The sequence below is a fragment of the Pan troglodytes genome, chromosome 7, assembly GCF_028858775.2.
Source record: "Pan troglodytes isolate AG18354 chromosome 7, NHGRI_mPanTro3-v2.0_pri, whole genome shotgun sequence".
NCBI lineage: Eukaryota > Metazoa > Chordata > Mammalia > Primates > Hominidae > Pan > Pan troglodytes.
The window spans coordinates 70155385-70173541 of NC_072405.2; the positions used below are offsets into that span (position 1 = coordinate 70155385).

An 18157-nucleotide genomic window follows, 5' to 3' on the forward strand; every position below is an offset into this window, starting at 1 on the left:
CTGATGAAGTGATCTACACTAAACAGCAGATTTTCTATGCAGACAAAATCACTGTCTATTGGAAGAAGATGCCATCAGGACTTTCATAGTGAGAGAGGAGAAGTCAATGCCTGCTTTCAAAGTTTTGAGGATACACCTACTGTGTTGTTAGGAGCTAATGCAGCTGGAGACTTTAAGTTGAAGCCAGTGCTCACTTACGATTTTGAAAAACCTGGTGCCCTTAAAAATTATGCTAAATCTACTCTACTTGTGCTCTATAAATGGGAAAACAAAGTCTGGATGATAGGACATCTAGCATGGTTTGTTGAATATTTTAAGCCCACTGTTGAGTCCTTAAAAAAAAAAGATTCCTTTCAAAATATTACTGCTCATTGATAAGCACCTAGTCACAAAGAACTCTGATGGAGATGTATAAGGAGGTGAATGGTGTTCTCATGCCTGCTAACACAACATCCATTCTGCAGTTCATGGATCAAGGAGAAATTTAGACTTTTAAGTTCTATTATTTAATAAATACATTTTATTTAAATGTCAAAATATAAAAACTAACAGGAGTTTGGGGAGGAAGTTGCTTCCAACCCTCATTAATGACTTTGAGGGGTTCAAGACTTCAGTGGAGGAAGTGACTACAGATGTGGAAATAGCAAGATAACTAGAATTAGAAGTGGATCCTAAAGATGTGACTGATTTGCTGCAATCTCATGATCAAACTTTAATAGATGAGTAGTTGCTTCTTACAGATGAGCAAAGAAAGTGGTTTCTTGAGACGGAATGTACTCCTGGTGAAGATGCAGTGAACATTGTTGAAATGGCAACAAAGGATTTAGAATATTCCATAAACTTTGTTGATAAGGCAGTGGCAGGGTTTGAGAGGATTGACTCCAATTTTGAAAAAAGTTCTGTAGGCAAAACACTGTCAAACAGCATTTCAAACTACAGATAAATCTTTCCCGAAAGGAAGAGTCAATCAATGCAGCAAACGTCATTGTTGCCTTATTTTAAGAAATTGCCTCAGTCACCCCAACCTTCAGCAACCACCACCCTGATCAGTCACTGGCTATTAACATTGAGGCAAGACCTCCATCAGCAAAAGGATTACAACTCACTGAAGGCTCAGATTATCGTTAGCATTTTTTAGCAATAACATATTTTTAAATTAGGGTTTGGACATTGTCTTTTAAGCCATAATGTTATTTCACACTTAAGACACTATGACATAGTATAAATACAACTTTTAGATACCCTGGGAAATCAAAAAATTTGTGTAACTATCTTTATTCTGATGGTCTGGAACCCAATCCACAGTATCTGTGAGGCATGCCTCTATTAAGGTTAGGATTACAATTTCAGTTTTAGAGATGGTGAGCCTAGGACAGACACATTACTTGAAATCAGTTGTAAAACTCAGGTTTTCTCCCACATAATTCTTCTAAGAGAAGAATACACTCTTCAGCTTCTTCAAGATAAAAAGTATGCCATTTCCTACTGAATTACCTTTGATTGCATCTTACCTAGAAATTGTTGCCTGTCTGAGCGACGCTTCAAACTCAGCTTCAGCAGGTCTGCAGGGACATCAGGTAGGCTGGCCACCTCTTGGTAGGTCTCGATGGCTCCACGTAGCACCTCATTACTTCTCCTCTTCTCAGCCAAATCATCCTCACACTAGAAGAAGTCCCCAGACTGGATAAATGTCCCATGACTAGCTGTGTTTGTAATTACCCAAAATATTCATAAAAAGTTAACTTTTGGACATGCTTTAAAAGAAATGTAAAACACATTAGCCTTTTCTCCTTAACAAGAGATAAAAAAAACTAACAAAAGATAGAAAATCAACACACTATTTTAATAATACAAAGTAAAGTTTGTTACTAAAGACAAGAAAGAATGTCATAAATGCAGGACTAATACACGCTGGGGCTGATGGAGATGTACGTCCTATTACACACTAACATTATATAGGCAGGTCTCCAGCCCAAGTTCCCGTTCTTTCATTAATTTATTCGTGTATGCATTCGTTCATTTAACAACTGTTTTCTGGGAAAGAGGCACTCTTCTACAAATGTGGCAGGCATATTGAACAAAACTGACAAAGCCCTTTTTGCTTCTACTTTGTATCCATTTTGGAAAGGTGGCAAATATAATAAACAAATAAAGGTACTATGTGTCTAACAGCCATAAGTGCTGTGGATAAAAACAAAGCAGGCTTAGGAGTGCTGGGTAGGAATGGTAAGAAGTTGCTAATTTAATCAGGATAATTGGGGAGGGCCTGAAAGAAGAGAGGGAGCAAATTATGAAGATACCTTGGGGAGTAACATTCTAGGCAGGGAAAAGAGCAAGAGCAAAGGCTTGGAGGTAGGAGTGAGGAATCGAGGAAAGGCCAGTGCAGTGGAGGGGAGGAAAGGGAAGACCAATGGAGGCCATGAGGTAAAGTAGGGCCTGGCAAGATATTGACAATTCTAGTACACAAAGTGAGATGGGAAGACAATGGGGGCTTTTGAAATGATCTGATATATGTATTAAAGGGATCATGGTGGCAGCCGTATGGAGAACAGACTGAGAAGCTGGGAGAGGCAGAACACTCCAGCAGGAATCCAGGTGTGGGATGGTTATGGCTTGGACTAAGGTAGCAGTAATGGAAGTGGTAACAAGTGGTCAGATTATAGATACATTTTGAAGGTCAGAGCCAACAGATTTGCTGATGGTCTAAATGTAGGGTGTGAGAAAAGGGGAGAGAGAAAAACCAAGAATGAACAAGGTTTGGGATTCAGTGATTACTGGATGAACCGTCATTCCTTGAGAATGGGAAGAAAGCGCAAAAGCAAGTTTGGGGGCAGTATAGAATCAGGAGATTTGTTTTGGACATATTAAACCTAAAATGGCTATAAGATATCCAAATGGAGTTATTGACCAGGAAGGGGCATATATGAGTCTGAAGTTCAGGAGGGAGGTCAGAGTAAGAGAAGTTAAGTGTGGGAATCATCAAGGATGAAGATGGTATGTAAAGCTAGGAAGCTAGAAGGAGTCGAGAGTGTAGACAGAGAAAAGAAGCGGTCCAAGAACTGAATCCTAAAGAACTCCAATGTTTAAAGGTCATTAGAGATCAGGATAACAAGGGAGGAGCAGCAAAAAGGAGGGAGCACCACAGTACTGCAGGTTCAAGAGAACATGAGATGGAAGGAGGTGGAGATAACTCTTTTGAAGAGTTTCACTGTAAAGGGGAGCAGAAAAATGAGCCAGCTGGGAGAGGGTAATGTGCAGACAAGGGGAGTTCTTTAAGGATGGGACATAGTACAGCATGTTTCCAAGGCGATGCAAGAGACTCAGTAGAGAGGGAAAATCTGATGATACAGAAGGAGACACAAAAATTAGAGGGATGTCCTTCAGCAGGTGAGAGAGGAACAGGGACCAGAATAGTCCATCTGTGCTAACAGGAGGGAAGGCAGAGCATATGGGCACAGGTAGAGAATGGCTGTTAGCATAGTAGCAGCATCATGTGGAAATTGTCTGGATATTTCTATTTTCTTAATGAAATAAGAATCAACATTCTTAGCTGGAAACTGAGAATGGAGAGTAAAATACTGGAGTCAGGAAGAGAGAGGAGAATGTGTAAAATGTCATCAATATCTCATCAGATTTAGGAGGCTACAATCTGAAGGCTATTATTTGAGGAAAAATGATTCTGGATAGATGCTAAAAGTAGCATATTTTTTTTTTCTCAGAATATTTAAACATGTTTATGTTGTTAAAATGTGTGCTGTAGTTAATATATAGATGTATGCAGAACCAAAATAAAGTATCGCTCCATAATTTGAGGGCACAGTAAGAAAATGACCCATCCCTCCCATATCCCAAAGTAAAAAACAAACAAACAAACAAACAAACCTAAGAATCAGCACAAATTGATAAAATAAGACAACTATGGGATTTTTTTCACAAAATAAGACATCAATGAAATAACTTGATAATATGAACTGATTAGGATAAATTACCCAAGATGATGAGAACTAGAATTAAAGTGATGGAAGTGGACAGATTTATGAGAAAGAAAACTTGGTAGGATAAAAATCTCTAGATTAGAAAAGGAAATTCACCCTTGCTAAATGGAGATATGCTCCAGACCATTCACTATCTTTGGAAGTCTGTAAATGGTCTCCAGAATAGTCTTATCTACCAGGAGAGAAAGTCCAGTGTCAATGACCCACACTGATCATGATGCTGGCATGGCCTTCTATCATATATTCATATACTGGCTCTTCTGTATAGGTATCAGCTCCTTGTGAGTTTTGTTATAGTGAGTTAACTCCCCAGAATATGAATGTTGATAGATAACTTTGCAGAAACACAGAGTTCTAGACCTGAGAGTCCTTTCAAAACCATCTACAGATGTTCACTGACTTTCGATGGGTTTACACCTCATGGTAAGCTGAAAACATCGTAAGTCAAAATGTATTTAATACAGATAACCTACTGAACATCATAGCTTAGCAGAGCCTATATTAAATGTGCTCAGAAAACTTAATCAGCCTACATTTGTGCAAAATTACCTAGCATATAGCCTATTTTATAATAAAATGTTGAATATCTCATGTAATTTATTGGATATGATACTGAAGTACAGTTTCTACTGAATGTGTATCACTTTCACACCATTATAAAGTTGAAAAATTGTTAAGAAAAACCATTGTAAATTGTAAACCATCTGTGGTTCACTCTCTTCATTTTGAACCTACAGAGTGCCCAAAAAGATCCTGGAACTGGAGGTCTCCGTAGCATTAGTGGGAGGACAAATGCCTACCAAGATAATCCTTCTTTATTGAGATTGGAATAAACATCTTTAAACTCAATCTGAAAAGGGAGAGAGATAGTATAATCTGTATGCCTTGTCCCCTCTCTGGTGCCCCAGGGCCCTTTGTTTTAATGAAGTATTAACATTTACAACTTGCAGAATTGGAAAAATATCACTACTAAAATGGCACATAATTCTTTATAAGCTCTTGAACAGAACTGATAGGCACTTGCACTGAAAAGTCTGCAGATTGATTTTTATCAGTTTAGCATCTGTAGATAAAACAAGCTAAACTGAAACTGAATATTTGTTACAGGATGTTAACATCGCAAAGCCTTTTGTTGACTCTAACTAATTCACCCAACCAATCTTCCTGAGATGTGTCATTTTCTGCCTCAAAGGCATTAATGGTTTGTGAAAGATAATAAAGTGAATTGAGTTTATATTTTAATATTTTGTGTCCAATGTTCAGGGAACTTGATCAAAATTAATTTTGGTGATATGAAGAAAAAGACAATATCAGTGCTACTTTAGAAATGAGAGATACTATAGTTTATATATGACTTAATGTTGCTAAATTTTAAAAATTTGTTGGAATATTCCAAAGTAATTGTTTAATCTGCTAACAAAGAATGAAAAAGTCATAGTTTCTTCCTATAAAACCCATCTTCCGTTGAATTTTTATTTTTAAAACTACTATGAATTTGAAGTTTCCTTTAAACTACTCTATTAAAATTTAATTAACCATGGCTAAATTTTGCTGTATGCCACATTAATATTAATAGCAATAACACATTGAAGCATAATAACATAGAGACAAAAGATATTGCTTGAAGCCTAAATCTCAATTTTCTACTGTGACATAAGGATATACAGTCATCCTTAGTTATATACTGGAGATTAGTTCCAAGACCACCACCATCACTGCCGCACTGCAGTACCTCAGTCTGCAGATGCTCAGGTTCCTGATATAAAATGGTATAGTATTTGCATATTGCCTATCCATATCCTCCTGTATAATTTAAATAATCACTAGATTACTTATTATACCCAATACAATGTAACTTCTATGTAAATAGTTGTTATATTGTATCATTTTTATTCGTATTATTTTAATTGTTGCAGTGTTATTTTTTATTCTTTTTCTGAATATTTTCAATCTGTGGTTGGTTGAATCCATGAATATGGAACATGAGGATTCAGAGGGCTGACTGTAAATATAACAATCACACTGTTTCAAGAGCATTTCATTTACTTAGACTTTGGTACTCACAATTAATATTACATATAAGGAAAACTTCTAAGGTATAAAACATTTTTGCCATAATTAAATTAGCATTTGCATAAACCATTTTTCTCTCTAGTTAATATGCTTCTCTTAATGAAATGACTTAATACTAGTGATAAAAAACACTACTTATTTGAATAGGCATGATCTTTTTGGTAACAAACACACTCTCTCTTACTTAATAGCAAAATGATTTAGCAATTTTAGAGAATTACTGACCAAATTAATTTATAAAAATCATACAGTTGCTGTCTGCTAAAGCTGGTCTGTACCATGGACAAGAGGAACTTATTTGAATCAATTTTTCACAAATTTAATTAAAATCAAATTAATAAAAAATATATTAATTACTTTTTAATGGAGATATAAGAAGATACTGAGCATCTGGATCTCAAGTGGTCACCACCTTCAGTTCAGAACAAAATTCACTTGTTTTATCTACAGCTGAGTTAGTTCCTGTGTGTGTCCTGTACAAATGTCTGCATGGACCTTCTCCAGAGGGGTGCTGTCAGCATCTCCTCTGTCTGGAAAATTTCTGCACTCTGAATCTACCATTTCCCAGCAGGGTTGACAATCTTGACCTCTAGGCAGAGCTGTTGGAGCTTTACTTCCTGGCATATTTTGATATCCTGCCCTGGCTTTTCCTCCAAGTTCCAGGCTCTGTGAAACCAATGGTCTACTTGACATGTCCACCTGAATGTCTCATAGGCATCACACACTTAATAAGACCAACAGCAAACTCTTGAACTCTTGACTTCTGCATCACTCCAGACTTGCTCTTCCTGGTCAGTAACTGGCATTATCCTCTACGCAGCTGGCCGAACCAAAAACTCAGGGGTCAGCCTTGAGTCCTCTTCCTCTGACGTTTTTACATCTAATCCATCCTCAAGTCCTTTCAGCTACACCACCTGCCCACTTCCCTCATCTCCATGGCCGTGAACACAGTCCAAGCCACCAGCATCTCTTGTGTACACTTGCAATAGCCTTCTATTCTTTTTGCATCTACTTTTGCCTCCATAATCCATTTTCCACTCAGTAACCAAAGCAAACTTTACAAAAACCAACCAGACTGTTGGCACAAGGAGGCCCTCTCTCACCACTCCTATTCGACGTAGTATTGGAAGATCTGGCCAGGGTAATCAGGCAAGAGAAAGAAAGAAAGCGTATTCAAATAGAAAGAGAGGAAGTCAAATTGTCTCTGTTTGCAGATGACGTGATTGTATATTTAGAAAACCCCATCGTCTCACCCCTAAAACTCCTTAAGCTGATAAGCAACTTCAGCAAAGTCTCAGGATACAAAATCAATGTGCAAAAATCACAAGCATTCCTATATACCAATAATAGACAAGCAGAGAGCCAAATCATGAGTGAACTCCCATTCACAATTGCTTCAAAGAGAATTCAACACCTAGGAATACAACTTACAAGGGATATGAAGGACCTCTTCAAGGAGAACTACAAACCACTGCTCAAGGAAATAAGAGAGGACACAAACAAATGGAAAAACATTCCATGCTCATGGATAGGAAGAATCAATATCGTGAAAATGGCCATACTGCCCAAAGTAATTTATAGATTAAATGCTATCCCCATCAAGCTACAATTGACTTTCTTCACAGCATTAGAAAAAACCTACTTTAAATTTCATATGGAACCAAAAAAGAGCCATATAGCCAAGACAATCCTAAGCAAAAAGAACAAAGCTTGGAGGCATCACACTACCTGACTTCAAACTGCACTACAAGGCTATAGTAACCAAAACAGCATTGTACTGGTACCAAAACAGATATATAGACCAATGGAACAGAACAGAGGCCTCAGAAATAACATCACACATCTACAACCATCTGATCTTTAACAAACCTGACAAAAACAAGCAATGGGGAAAGGATTCCCTATTTAATAAATGGTATTGGGAAAACTGGCCAGCCATATGCAGAAAACTGAAACTGGACCCTTTCCTTATACCTTATACAAAAATTAAAGACTTCAATGTAAGGCCTAAAACCATAAAAGCCCGAGAAGAAAACCTAGGCAATACCATTCAGGACACAGGCATGGGCATGACTAAGACACCAAAAGCAATGGTAACAAAAGCCAAAATTGACAAATAGGATCGAATTAAAGTAAAGAGCTTCTGCACAGCAAAAGAAACTATCATCAAAGTGAACAGGCAACCTACAGAATGGGAGAAAATTTTTGCGACCTACTCATCTGACAAAGGGCTAATATCCAGAATCTACAATGAACTTAAACAAATTTACAAGAAAAAAACAAACAACCCCATCAAAAAGTGGGTGAAGGATATGAACAGACACTTCTCAAAAGAAGACATTTATGTGGCCAACAAACATGAAATAAAGCTCATCATCACTGGTCATTAGAGAAATGCAAACCAAAACCAGAATGAGATACCATCTCACGCCAGTTAGAATGGCGATCATTAAAAAGTCAGGAAACAACAGATTATAGAGAAGATGTGGAAAAATAGGAATGCTTTCACACTGTTGGTGGGAGTGTAAATTGGTTCAACCATTGTGGAAGACAGTGTGGTAATTCCTCAAGGATCTAGAACCAGAAATACCATTTGACCCAGCAATCCCATTACTGGGTATATACCCAAAGGATTATAAATCATTCTACTATAAAGACACATGCACACGTATGTTTATTGTGGCACCATTCACAATAGCAAAGACTTGGAACCAACCCAAATGCCCATCAATGATAGACTGGATAAACAAAATGTGGCACATATACACCATGGAATACTATGCAGCCATAAAAATGGATGAGTTCATGTCTTTTACAGGGACGTGGATGAAGCTGGAAACCATCATTCTCAGCAAACTAACACAGGAGCAGAAAACCAAATACCACATGTTCTCACTCATAAGTGGGAGTTGAACAATGAGAACACATGGACACAGGGAGGGCAACATCACACACCGGGGCCTGTCAGGGGTGAGGAGCTAGGGGAGGGATAGCATTAGGAGAAATACCTAATATAGGTGATGGGTTGATGGGTGCAGCAAACCACCATGGCATGTGTATACCTATGTAACAAACCTCCATGTTCTGCACATGTATCCCAGAACTTAAAGTATAAAAACAAACAAACAAATAAACAAAACCCAAAAAAACAAACAAACCCTCCCATGGCTTCTCAGCACATGTAGAATAAAATCTGCATGGCCGCAGCCTCCTTGATCCTTTCTTCCCTGCCCCAGCATGCCCTTCTTTCTTTCCTCAGGCTTATCCCAAGATTGTTTTCCTGCCTCAAAGCCTTTGACTTGCTGCTTTCTCTTGCCTGGATAGCTCCTTCTAGTAATATAACCTCCTCACATCTCAGCCACATGTTGCCTCCCCAGAGAGACCTTTCCTACCCAACTTCTCCAAAGTGCTGTCTGCCCCATTCTTTCAGTCATGTTACCTGCAGCCAAAAAAATCTTAATACGTATGCTCTTCATTCCATTACATTTTCTTATTTTCTTTACAGCATGTCTTATTAGGTAAGATGATCTAACATATTTATTCTTAATACTTTATAACGTTCTTTAAGTACATATTTATTTATAAAGACTTTCAGGGCTTTGCTCAAATGTCACCTCCTTGATGAGACCTTTCCCTGCCACCTTTCATACCACATCGACCCCCTCACATGTCTGTTGGCTGTTCTCTGTTTTCTTTTTCCTCTGCTTAGCACTTAGCCCTAGAAAGCATATACATTGGACTTACTTGTCTTATGCATTGTCTTCCCCTTTACAATGGAAACTCTGTAAGCGCTAGGGCTTTTAAAATATGTTCTATTGATGGCTGTATCTCTAATGCTTAGAACAGAGCCTAGCACACAGTGGGCTTTCACCAAATATTTGTTAATAATTAAAAAAAATCTTCCACTGGAATCCACAAGAATGTTCACTGTATTGTATTGTAATTATTTTTAAATTTTCTGTATATTATGATGTTTTGACATCTTAAAAAAACCTCTCTGGCTAGGGAGAGACTGCCCTGAGCTAGACAATTCTGAGATGGCCAGTGCTCAGCCAGGAGAAAGCTTTTGATATGCAAATTAACCAATCCAGAGCCATGCCTCCCCTACTTTAATCATCTCAGGGCCAGGTACCACCCCTGTAGGCAAAAGGTACCACCTCTGTAGGCAAAAGGTACCGCTCTTGTAGGCTGAAATTATTCAAACCAGCCAGTCCTAAACTGTTCACCCTGCCCTACTTTGCCTCTTCCTTGGAAACCTCAATAAAGACTATGGCCAAACCTTCCCCTCGCTCTTGCCTACCATCCCCTGATCATCTTGAGTCTTTCCCATGTAGCCCTGTTTGGCATACTGGGCCTCCTGTCTCTAGGACTTATGAGCATAATAAACTTTGCTTTTTCCTAATCCTGTCCTGTGAGACCTCTTGTAGCTGCACCTGACTAACCATCTCATAAAAGAATGCAAAACAGACATTCCCAGGGCCTAAAACACTGACATGCAGCGGGTTTATGCAGTTACAGGTGAAAGGGGACATGCTTCATGAAAGAAGTTGGAAACTAGAGAAAGCCAGATAAGAAAGGAGATGGTGGGAGATGAGGATAAAGGTAGCTGCTAAGAAATGAGTCCGTTGGAAAAAACTATAGAGACATCAAAGTATGTTCCACTTTATATTTTAGAAAGGTCTTTCCTAAGCATACTTGCAACCTCCAGTTATAAAACTGAGAGTCTGAAAGCTCTGAGGAGCCTCAAGTGAATACTGTATGGTGGGATTAGATGGAATGGGACATGAGGGGATGGTAAATCAATGACAAAAGTGTTACTGTTTATTTTCTTTTCAAAGCCAGAGAGAAGTCATATGGAGGGGGAGCAGAAAAAAATGTTACTAAATTCAGCAGCATGCAATAGTGATAATTGTATTTCTTGCTTATGCATATACATGAGAAACTGATTCTGTAGAGAAATTAGAAAGGGAAAATAGTGAGGAGTAAAAAATTCAATCACACAAAACACATGAACATCAAAGAAGTGTCCTAAGGAGAAGGGTCTCAGAATACCTGCGCCTTCCCATATCTTGCTCGTGGACTCTGAGGGTATTTGCGTACTAGTTCTTTAAACGCATTCACTGCTTCCTCAATTTTTCCCTGTTAGAAAGACAAAATTACATAAATAAAATAAATTAAAATGAATAATCAATCAATATTGTTATTTAATATTCAGCAAGTGGTTTTGTCAGAGTTTCCTAGATTCCATCCTGAGTGTAAAGATAGTTTTATCTAAGATTTTTAAAAAAGATATATTAAGGCAAACAGAAAACTAGTAATGAACACATATTTACTTAATTTTTAAAAAGACAGAAGGACAGAAAACCAAACATCGCATGTTCTCACTTGTAGGTGGGAACTGAACAATGAGAACACTTGGACACAGGGTGGGGAACATCACACACTGGGGCCTGTCGTGGGGTGGGGGGATGGAGGAGGGCTAGCATTAGGAGATATACCTAATGTACATGACGGGTGAACGGGTGCACCACACCAACATGGCACATGTATACTGTATACATAGGTAACAAACCTGCACATTGTGCACATGTACCATAGAACTTAAAGTATAATAATAAAAACATAAATAAATAAATAAAATGACAAAAAAAAAGAAAATGGCAAGGATGCCCAATCTCTCAAAAAAAAAAAAAAAAAAAAAGACAAGACACCTGATAAATGATGTAATATGTGGTTTTGCTAAAGAAATTGAATTTTCCTTCAATATAAGTACAGGTTCTACCATGTTCTTGAATATTGTATTCGTCTGTTTTCACACTGCTATAAAAAATACCTGAGACTGGATAATTTATAAAGGAAAGACGTTTAACTGAATCACAGTTCCACGTGGCTGGGGAGGCCTGAGGAAACTTGTGATTGTGGCAGAAGGCAAAGAGGAATCAAGGACCTTCCTGACATGGTGGCAAGAGAGAGAAGAGTGAGGAGTGAAGGGGGAAGATCCCCTTATAAAACCATCAGATCTCATGAGAACTTACTATCATGAGAACAGCATGGGGGAAACTGCCCCCTTGATCCAATCACCTTCCACCAGGTGTCTCTCTAGGCACATGGGGATTATGGGGATTACAATTTGAGATGGGATTTGGGTGGGGACACAGTGAAACCATATAATTCCACCCCAGATCCCTCCCAATTCTCATGTCCTCACATTTCAAAACACAATCATGCCTTTACAACAGTCCCACAAAAGTTTAACTCATTCCAGCATAAACCCAAAGTCAAAGTCCAAAGTCTCATCTGAGACAAGGCAAGTCCCATCCACTTAGAAGCCTGTAAAATCAAAAGCAAATCAGTTACTTCTAAGATACAATGGGGGTACAGGTATTGGATAAATGCTCTCATTCAAAACGGGAGAAATTGGACCAAGAAGCAGCCTCTCCGCTCCTTCTAGGATCTCCGCCTGGTTCGGCCCACCTGCCTCCACTCCTACCTCCATCATGTCCATCAGGGTGACCCAGAAGTCCTACAAGGTGTCCACCTCTGGCCCCCGGGCCTTCAGCAGCCGCTCCTACATGAGTGGGCCCTGTGCTCGCATCAGCTCCTCGAGCTTCTCCCGAGTGGGCAGCAGCACCTTTCGGGGTGGCCTGGGCGGCGGCTGTGGTGGGGCCAGCGGCATGGGAGGCATCACCGCAGTCACGGTCAACCAGAGCCTACTGAGCCCCCTTGTCCTGGAGGTGGACCCCAACATCCAGGCCATGCACACCCAGGAGAAGGAGCAGATCAAGACCCTCAACAACAAGTTTGCCTCCTTCATAGACAAGGTATGGTTCCTGGAGCAGCAGAACAAGATGCTGGAGACCAAGTGGAGCCTCCTGCAGCAGCAGAAGACGGCTCAGAGCAACATGGACAACATGTTCGAGAGCTACATCAACAACCTTAGGCGGCAGCTGGAGACTCTGGGCCAGGAGAAGCTGAAGCTGGAGGCGGAGCTTGGCAACATGCAGGGGCTGGTGGAGGACTTCAAGAACAAGTATGAGGATGAGATCAATAAGCATACAGAGATGGAGAATGAATTTGTCCTCATCAAGAAGGATGTGGATGAAGCTTACATGAACAAGGTAGAGCTGGAGTCTCGCCTGGAAGGGCTGACCGACGAGATCAACTTCCTCAGGCAGCTGTATGAAAAGGAGATCCGGGAGCCGCAGTCCCAGATCTCAGACACATCTGTGGTGCTGTCCATGGACAACAGCCGCTCCCTGGACATGGACAGCATCATTGCTGAGGTCAAGGCACAGTACGAGGATATTGCCAACTGCAGCTGGGCTGAGGCTGAGAGCATGTACCAGATCAAGTATGAGGAGCTGCAGAGCCTGGCTGGGAAGCACGGGGATGACCTGCGGCGCACAAAGACTGAGATCTCTGAGATGAACCAGAACATCAGCCAGCTCCAGGCTGAGATTGAGGGCCTCAAAGGCCAGAGGGCTTCCCTGGAGGCCACCATTGCAGATGCCGAGCAGCGTGGAGAGCTGGCCATTAAGGATGCCAATGCCAAGTTGTCCGAGCTGGAGGCCGCCCTGCAGCGGGCCAAGCAGGACATGGCACGGCAGCTGCATGAGTACCAGGAGCTGATGAATGTCAAACTGGCCCTGGACATCGAGATCGCCACCTACAGGAAGCTGCTGGAGGGAGAGGAGAGCAGGCTGGAGTCTGGGATGCAGAACATGAGTATTCATACGAAGACCACCAGCGGCTATGCAGGTGGTCTGAGCTCGGCCTATGGGGGCCTCACAAGCCCCGGCCTCAGCTACAGCCTGGGCTCCAGCTTTGGCTCTGGCGCAGGCTCCAGCTCCTTCAGCCGCACCAGCTCCTCCAGGGCCGTGGTTGTGAAGAAGATCGAGACATGTGATGGGAAGCTGGTGTCCGAGTCCTCTGACATCCTGCCCAAGTGAACAGCTGCGGCAGCCCCTCCCAGCCTACCCCTCCTGTGCTGCCCCAGAGCCTGGGAAGGAGGCCACTATTCAGGGTAGCACTGGGAACAGGAGACCCACCTGAGGCTCAGCCCTAGCCCTCAGCCCACCTGGGGAGTTTACTACCTGGGGACCCCCCTTGCCCATGCCTCCAGCTACAAAACAATTCAATTGCTTTTTTTTTGGTCCAAAATAAAACCTCAGCTAGCTCTGCCAATGTCAAAAAAAAAAAAAAAAAAAAAAAAGGGGGAGAAATTGGCCAAAACAAAGGGGCTTCAAGTTCCATGCAAGTCTGAAATCCAGTGTGGCAGTCATTAAATTTTAAAGCTCTGAAATCATCTCCTTTGACTCCATGTCTCACATCCAGGTCATGCTGATACAAGTGGTGCGCTCTCATGGTCTTGGGCAGCTCCACCCTGTGGCTTTGCAGGGTACAGTCCCCCTCCCAGCTGCTTTCATGGGCTGGTCTTAGGTATCTGCGGCTTTTCCAGGCACACAGTACAAGCTGTTGGTGGATCTACCATTCTGGGGCCTGCAGGATGGTGGCTGTCTTCTCACAACTCCACTAGGCAGTGCCCCAGTGGGGACTCTATGTGGGGGATCCAACCCCACATTTCCCTTCTACGCTGCCCTAGCAGAGGTTCTCCATGAGGGCTCCACCCGTACAGCAAACTTTTGCTTGGACATCCAGGCAATTCAATACACATCCTCTGAAATCTAGGCAGAGGTTCCCAAACCTCAATTCTTGACTTCTGTGTACCTGCAGGCCCAGTATTGAAATCTGCGTTACTCTTCGATGGCCTCTGTAACAAACTACCACAAACTTGATGGCTTAAAATAAGAGAACTTTGTTCTCTCGCAGTTTTGCAGAACAGATTTCCAGAATTAGTTTCTCTGGGATGAAATCAAGATGGTGGCAGGGCTGTGCTCTCTCCAGAGGTTTTACAGGAATATTTGTCCTTGTCTATTCCCAGTATTTCTTGATTTGTGAATGGATCACTCCAATATCCAATTCTGTCTTCATACTGCTTTCTTTCTCCTCTGTATGTGCTACTTTTTATTTTGTCTGCATCAAATTTCCCTCTATCCCTCTCTTATGAGGAAACATGATTACATTTAAGGCCCAACTGGATAATCCAGGATAATCTCTCTATCTCAATGTCCTTAATCACATCTGCAAAGATCCTTTTCCCAAATAACATAACATTTACAGGTTCCAGACACATACCTTTTGGGGGTCTATTTTCAGCCTAGTATGCACCCCATGCAACTTAAATTGCAACTGTCAAAGCTATTTCAATGATAATTGTGCTAAATGTACTAATATCAGACTTAAAACATAAGAATAACAATGTTCATAACAAATTTGATAAGGTGAGATATTCCTGCTTGACACTGTCAAGGCTGTTAAAATAATGGGATATTTTGGCTCTGTCTGCAGCATCCTTTGAATCCCTGCAAGACAGAGGCTCTGTGACTTTCCTGAGGGGCCATCAGCCTTGCTTTCACTTCAGTTGGCTGGCAAAGTAAATGTGTTTGCTTTTAGTCTGAAAGATTTTCCCTTCCCTAAGTTTTTGTATAGCTCCAAACACTATTGCTCAATTCTAATTTAAAAACTCAGCTGCAAGACACACAATGTTTGAAGAATTGCCTGAAAATGATCTGTTCCTCAACATAGCTTATAATGTTCTCCTAGGACCAAGACAGTTCATGGGAGAGACATGGACGTAGGCCACACTGTGTTGACATGAGGCCAATGGGCTGTGCGGAAGGATAATAAGATACATTCCTGCAGCTGCATGGTAGAATAATCCACTGGTATAATGTCAGTGGGGAAGTAGGAAGTTTTGCATCCATCAGTATACCTTTTATGAAGATCTACAGCCAAATGTTTCTCTCTGGACTTGGAGCAGAACAACTCTTCTGATGAACAATATTAATCTTATCTTCTGATTCTGTTTTCCATGTTGTCCCTCGAGGAATTGTTGACTTCATTCCTAGCATGGTTTAGAGCCGGTGGTGTGAACTTTCAGGTATTTGATTACATTTTCTTTACTCCCTCCCCACCTTTTCAAAAATCACTTACAATGCTGTAATAATAAGTGATTCCAACAAATAAGCAAATATATTTCAGTATATCATTTCAAACCCTTTTTCCAGAGGTAGGAAAGCATTTTAAATAATACATACTATTATTTTTTAAAATAGAGGATTGGAATATAATCTGATCTATACTTTTCTGAGGGGGGGTTACACATACTTTCATGTAACATAGTCCCTGAGCCTAAGGCATGAACTGAGGCTGCACTGGCTCTGTGTGGAGTGTGTGTTAGTTGGCCTCGGCTGGTCCAGTGCACTAAGGTGCATCCTCTGAAAATACTAGCCATAAAAACAACCCTAAAAGACTGAATTATGTTGATGAGTCAGTCAATAACATAGCTTCCTGTTGTTTCAGAAGCAAGAATTCTATATGGGGCTACTTCTTCCTCTTTTATTTCCCTGGTATAAATTCAAGATGCTCCTTGAGAAAAATATAACTTCTCCAAAGGAGCAACACTGCAGAATACCCCATAACTGAGCCCTCCTTTATCATTCATATAATTACATTAAAATCCTTCTCTAAAGCTGCTCATATGTTTTTTACACCGAAAGTCACCTGTGCAATAGGCACTCCCATTTTTATATATGACATTTAGTATAGAGAAAGTGGAGGCTGCCAAAGGAGGTGGCAGAAAAAGATTATTGCTTCAATTCTATTAAGAAATACAAACTGACCACAAAGAGTAGATGGCTTCACTTCATAAAGTTAAACAAGACAGTTAACTTTCTTGTTTACTATCAGAAAGTAGGAATCATTCCACGTGGTTAGATTTAAGGGAAGTGAACAATGACTTTGCTGCAATATTCTGTGGAGTTACTATATTTTTATCGGCAAACCTTGGCTTTGGAGCCTCACCTAATGCCAGTTCCAAAAGCTTTTACGCTCATCGGTACACTTTCAATAAACATGCGGACGTACATTCTTGTCCCATTTTAGTTCCTAACCAGTGTTTTCATTGTTGTTTGTTTACTTAAAGCCCACTTGTTCCTTTATTATTGCAGCCAATGTCTACTGATTAAAAAGCCTATTACAGGAAAACTAATGAACATTACAGAGTCTACATTCAAGTGCAGAGTAGAGAAACAAATTTCTGCCAAAAAACAAGATGATTAATTGAAGATATGATTAAATACATTATAATAAATATTTTTGCACCCGATAATTAGATGATATGACCAAGGTAAGGGAATGAATAACTTAAATCCAGTTTCAATTTATTGTTCTCAAAATTGTAATATCTATAAAGAAATGCAAGTAATATTTCAAATATATCGACAAATTAAAATATAAATAAGTTACCCTGAAAACTGGAGGTGCATGAGGTTAACCCTAAGTAAGAAGAATGTCATTTCATCTACCAATTACTATCCTGAGTAATGGACTGACCTAGTTTTTCTTTTTGCATCAAGGAGCTATAAAATTAAAAACTTGCACTTCTATGATACTTGACAGTGTTATTATTATTATTATTATTATTATTTTAATCTCACTTATGGCTCACGCCTGTAATCTTAGCACTTTCGGAGGCTGAGACGGGTGGATCACTTGAGGTCAGGAGTTCAAGACCAGCCTGGGCAACATGGTGAAACCCTGTCTCTACTAAAAATACAAAAATTAGCCAGGCATGGTGGTGAGCACCTGTAATCCCAGCTACTCAGGAGGAGAACTGCTTAAACTCAGGAAGCAGAGGTTCCAGTTAGCCGAGACTGTGCCACTGCACTTCAGCCTGGGTGGAGGCTCTGTCCAAAAAAAAAAAAAAAATTTCTCATTTGATCTTTAAATTGATCTTTAAAAAACTCAATTAGGAGGTAGAAAGAATATTTATCATTATCATGTCTGTAAGAAAACTAACGCCCAGAAGAGCCAAGTGGTTTCCCCAAAGCTACATAACTAGAATGTGATGGAGGTAGGCTGACACCCGCATGGGCTGGCCTGAAGGAAAGTTCTATTTCTCTTTGGCCATGTGGTAGCAATTCTCTTCCATCTGATTCATTTCATGTGGAATGTTCATGTGCCTGGGG

At 40.4% G+C, this 18157-nt stretch overlaps 1 protein-coding gene and 1 pseudogene across 43 annotated transcripts in view; one reads left to right on the forward strand and one right to left on the reverse strand.

The window, feature by feature from the left end:
* The window catches only part of ASPH (aspartate beta-hydroxylase), a 213598-nt gene that overhangs the window by 64502 nt on the left and 130939 nt on the right, over positions 1-18157 (reverse strand). For all 43 annotated transcript variants that reach the window (XM_519784.8, XM_063817143.1, XM_063817142.1 and 40 more), the window contains 2 exons: positions 11121-11207; positions 1512-1662 (listed from right to left, as the gene is read on the reverse strand). In XM_519784.8, coding sequence (XP_519784.7) covers positions 1512-1662; positions 11121-11207 — 238 coding nt within the window. The remainder of the gene's footprint in view (positions 1-1511; positions 1663-11120; positions 11208-18157) is intronic.
* LOC743020 (keratin 8 pseudogene) lies at positions 11497-14252 on the forward strand (annotated as a pseudogene).